At 33.1% G+C, this 4,711-nt stretch overlaps 1 protein-coding gene across 1 annotated transcript in view; it reads right to left on the bottom strand.

Moving 5' to 3' along the window:
* The window catches only part of LOC110018366 (protein PHYLLO, chloroplastic), a 186,472-nt gene that overhangs the window by 135,801 nt on the left and 45,960 nt on the right, over positions 1-4,711 (bottom strand). The window contains exon 5 of the mRNA XM_020715657.1: positions 4,088-4,204. Coding sequence (XP_020571316.1) covers positions 4,088-4,204 — 117 coding nt within the window. The remainder of the gene's footprint in view (positions 1-4,087; positions 4,205-4,711) is intronic.

Genomic DNA, 4,711 nt, shown 5'->3' with positions numbered 1-4,711 from the left:
CTGTGTGTGTGTGTGTGTGTGTGTGTGTGTGCGTGCGTCCCTTTTGGACATGATGGTTTAAACCAGTTGTGATGTTTTTAACCTCAATCTTGCATAACCTTTTAGGCATGATAGGTAAGTCTACCATAACCTAAAATGCTCCCTTTATGGCATTGGCATCAAAATGTCATCAATTTTTTTACCTAAATGAACAAAAAAATAACAAATTAACAAAATAAGCTTCTAGACTGTAATGACAAAAATATATAAAATATTAAAAAAAAATTACATAAAAAAACAAAGTTGAATCGAAAGTGGACTTAGCGTTCTCTCAGCAATTCACCTACGAGCACGAATGTGAACTGTCACTAACCTCTCAAAGTACAGAATTATAAACAACAAGTTTAAACACTACGAGGTCTCGTTAAATAAAAACTATGGATAGAGTGAGATCAGACAAACACAAAATTAAAGGCTACGAATGCATGTTTACAAGAATGTATTCATCAACAAAGAGGCATAAGCAAAAACTGAATGGTTTTCTAATCATGCAAGCATCGCACGATGTAAACTCGTTTTCATACAAAGACACTGAAACACATGCAAGCTCTTCTAAAGCACATAGCCTATCGAAAAGCAAACTATTGCGTACATGTCCTCTTAGCGTGCTCAAATTTTAAGAACCATACCCTCGGAATCACTTAGTAAGCATGCTATTCTATTAAAATCAAAATTATGACAAATTCAAATTGTTGTGCATAGTCCTTGCAGCAAATATAAATTTAAATTCCTTGCAGCAAATATAAATTTAAATTATGTTGCTCCATAAATTATGCAATTGATTTAAGAAGGATGCTAGAAAACTTAAAATATATTTCAAATATAAACTCATTGACATGTTGCACACATGCTCTAGAAAAGATTACCCTATCTATAAGACAACATCACAAGTCCTACCTTTTTAGCCCAATACATCACAAAATTAGGGTTGAGCCGATAAGATTAATGGCTAAATAACATCTCAATATTTTTGAACAAATGAACATAAGAAATTTAACATATCTCATGGCCGTGATGATTGCAAATACCAATTAGAGGGAATGCTATTATCATAATGCCCTCAAATTCTAAGACAAGATAGTTTGAGCTCAAGCACTGATGGCTACATTGATCGCAAACCACAATAAAAAAAAGATCTTGTTATTATAATGTCCTTTAATTGCAAGGCAACTAATATTAGGTTATATTCTCGATTACGACATTCAAAATGACGTCATAATCAGAGGAAACTCCATTTGAATTCAATGCCTTAAGAAATAAAAATCGAAAAAATTGAATAAAACCAACAAATGATCAAAGAGAGGTGACTCAAAGACTAGAGCAGTCAACCATCAATTCATCCATCCTGGTTCCTGCGTGCATGGAAAATTCCCACAGGTGGAGTCCTATCCGTTCCTACGATCTCGAGAAAATGCATAATATCACGTGTTGTTCGCCTGAACATGATTCCCTATCATGCGCATACGTCCCATTTTGTATTAATTATGGAGATATTATTTGCAAATTATAATAGTTGAATTTCATTCCGTTTTGTGCATTTGATAAAATGTTTCTTGGTAAGGTTAAGTTCATATAAATAAAATGTTCAAGAAAAGATACTTAGCTTAAATCAAGATTCTTACTCTACAAAATATATAAGCAGACCTCTCAAACAATTAAAACTAGATAGAAAGCAAAAAAATAAACAAAGCCAAAACTCAAAAGTTGCTTCAACGAATTAAATCAAGCAAAATAATGAACCAAGTGAGAAAATGAAGTCAGAAAACACACTGAAAATAAATACATTGAGAGTAGAAGAATTTAAGGGTGTAAACAAGCCGAACTTGTGCGAGCCCAAATATTTTTGTGTTCGGCTTATTCTTTTTTTTTCTTTTTTTTTTACTTTGGCTCACAATAGCATATTCGTGTTTGACTCGATTCAAGCTCATTTGTTCAAAACAAACTTGTGTTCGGCTCAAATTTAAGAAAATAAAAAAATTGCTTTTAATGAGTATACTTAACAAATATCAGATCTAATAGTTCCACGGGGCTCACTATTCAAAATGGCTTGCGTTGGAGATGTAAAGCTTCTTTTATAAAGCTTTTCTCACAATAACTTACCTCCATTCCCAGTGTGAGACTAACGAGTAATGAGTGCTTCGCCAGCATTGCGGAATATGGGGTGGGGTCCTATCGTCCCGGTCATTTCCCTCATGCAACTGAAGAGCTCGATTATTTTAGGGGGATTTACATACATACCACTCAAATGCTATTTCTTTAAATCTCTGACACCAAATTAGTTTTTTTATAGCAGAAGAGCTCTATTACTTTAGGAACATTTACATTCATATGCCCAAATGCTATGTATTTACATACCTAAAACCTAAACTTATACTTTTTATAATTATACAACCCAAATATATGTTAAAAATGATAAAATTTAACATTTTTAAATACATATTAAAATTAATATAAAAAATATATAAATAAATATTATTATTTAATTATTTCGAGCTAAAACAACCAAAACACGAACGAATAAATCATTGTTTGAGTTCGCCTCGTTTATAAATTAAGCTCAAGGAAATTGTTCATGTTCAACTTGATTGTTTATCGAATGAATCAAATAAGAGCTATTTAACGAGTCAAACCTGAATTTTTTGCAAACGAAAAGCTTTTTGGATAGCCTTAGAGACATTTGGTTGACGAGTGAGGTAGTTGTCTGTGATGGTGTGAGGGTTCTTGTGAAAACTGGAAACTGGAAATGCTGACGAATGCCTAGGGCTTGCGGCCACTAAGTGTGGTTGTTGTTGCTGAGTGTGAGTCCCTACTCTCTCGAGTCATGATTGGGGTGGCAAGGAGAGATAAGGAAGAAGTGTGGGGATGATTAAAGGGAGGGCAAATTTATTAAAATAACTCTCTCATAAATAAAGGGTAGGTGTGGGTCAAATTTTTATGGTGGACCAATGCAGTTCCGGCCGTGGCCAATGTCATGTCAAATGTATCCACTGATACACAATTAAAAATATGCATGTGCCCTCATACAACGTGCTTTGCAGAAAAATGATATCACAATATCATAGTAGAGGCCAAAGCCCAAATGTTCCTTGATGCTTAGTAATGAACTGTGAATTACAAGACCCATTTGATGGGGCACAAGGCTCTAAATTAGCCTAGGTAACTTAAAATGGACACCTTGGGAAAAATTCACCTAAGATCCACAAGGCCTGCTTGAATGATGGAACCATAATAATCCTTCTATCAAGTGGGTTGACTACTCTAGCTGACCAATAATGACCTCTATAATTATTCCACAAATCAACTCAATTGATCACAACAAAGAAAACCATTGACAGAAGCAATATCACATAAGTCCATTTCAAAATGTGTCACCCTACAAAAAATAACCAATTCTCCCTCATTTGCAAAATTGACTACGCCAACTTGTCCAAAACATTAAAATAACCCAATGTCAACAACCATATTGCCTATATCACTACATGAAAGAGATTTGCATAATTAAGCTACGTGCAAATCGAGAACTTTTTTGACATACGCATGTAGCTATACTTTGCACGTAAGAAATGATGCACATAAAAGTTGTTCAAGAAAAGTTAATTTAACTATTATTCATTATCATTACTTCAAAAAACTATTTAAGATATTGAAATTTTAAAAATGGTAATCCTCACATATTATTATCAGCTAAGTTAATTTAATTATTATTCATTATCATTACTTCAAAAAAACTATTTAAGATATTGAAATTTTAAAAATGGTAATCCTCACATATTATTATCAGCTAACCATGGCTAATCCATGGTTGCCGATACAAATCCAAAATGTGAAGGTGGAGTTCGAAACTAAGTTGCCAGCCAATCATAAAGCTATAAAAAAATTTAAGAAAATAAACCAATACAATCAAAACAGTGAGTAATCCTCTCATACATAAATAGTTCACTTCTAATAAAGTACAAGCAAATCCTCAAGGCTCACATGTCGGTTGTCAAGAAGAATTAGTGCAAAGTAAAAAAAATAGCAAAATAAAGAAGTTTTAAAAAATATGCACCTGGCAGAGACTTCTCTCCAAGGAATGAACAGCTTCCTCAAATCTGTATGACAGAGAATTATCCCAAACCATATTTGATGCCAGGATAGAAACGTCCTCAAATTCATTCACCTCTATCTGAAAGGTAATATCAAAATCTCTCTAGAAAATAAACAGGCAGCACATCTATGTGCAAAAAATATAAAGCAAATATTTTTCGACAAAGACAAGAAAAGTTCTGAAATGACAGAACAAATGAACGGAGCTTTTATAAAGCACAAAAAGGATAACAAAAATTATTGATTTTGACTTGTTATTCCTCAAAAATATAATTGGATAAGAGGAAAGTGGAGGAAATACAATAGTTATATTAAGAATCAGCAACCACTGATTTAAATCTTTCATCCATTTTATTTCCTCTCCAAATATATGTAATAACAGCAAGTTAAGAAAATAAATAAATAACAATAATAATAATAATAATAGTGGTAGTTAATTGAATAGGCACGAAGGATAAGCACCGCTTACGTTAAGACATAAGAGTCGTATTACTCCTCATTAGAACCAAAGTAGAGAACGAACAAGAGAAAACAGGAAAGATCGAGAAAGAAGGTTGTGCCCTGTACGAGTAAGGAAGAAGTCGTA

The sequence above is a fragment of the Phalaenopsis equestris genome, unplaced genomic scaffold (genome assembly GCF_001263595.1).
Source record: "Phalaenopsis equestris unplaced genomic scaffold, ASM126359v1 Scaffold000016, whole genome shotgun sequence".
NCBI lineage: Eukaryota > Viridiplantae > Streptophyta > Magnoliopsida > Asparagales > Orchidaceae > Phalaenopsis > Phalaenopsis equestris.
The sequence above is the reverse complement of the archived record's forward strand: the minus strand, read 5'-3'. Positions and strand labels throughout refer to the sequence as shown.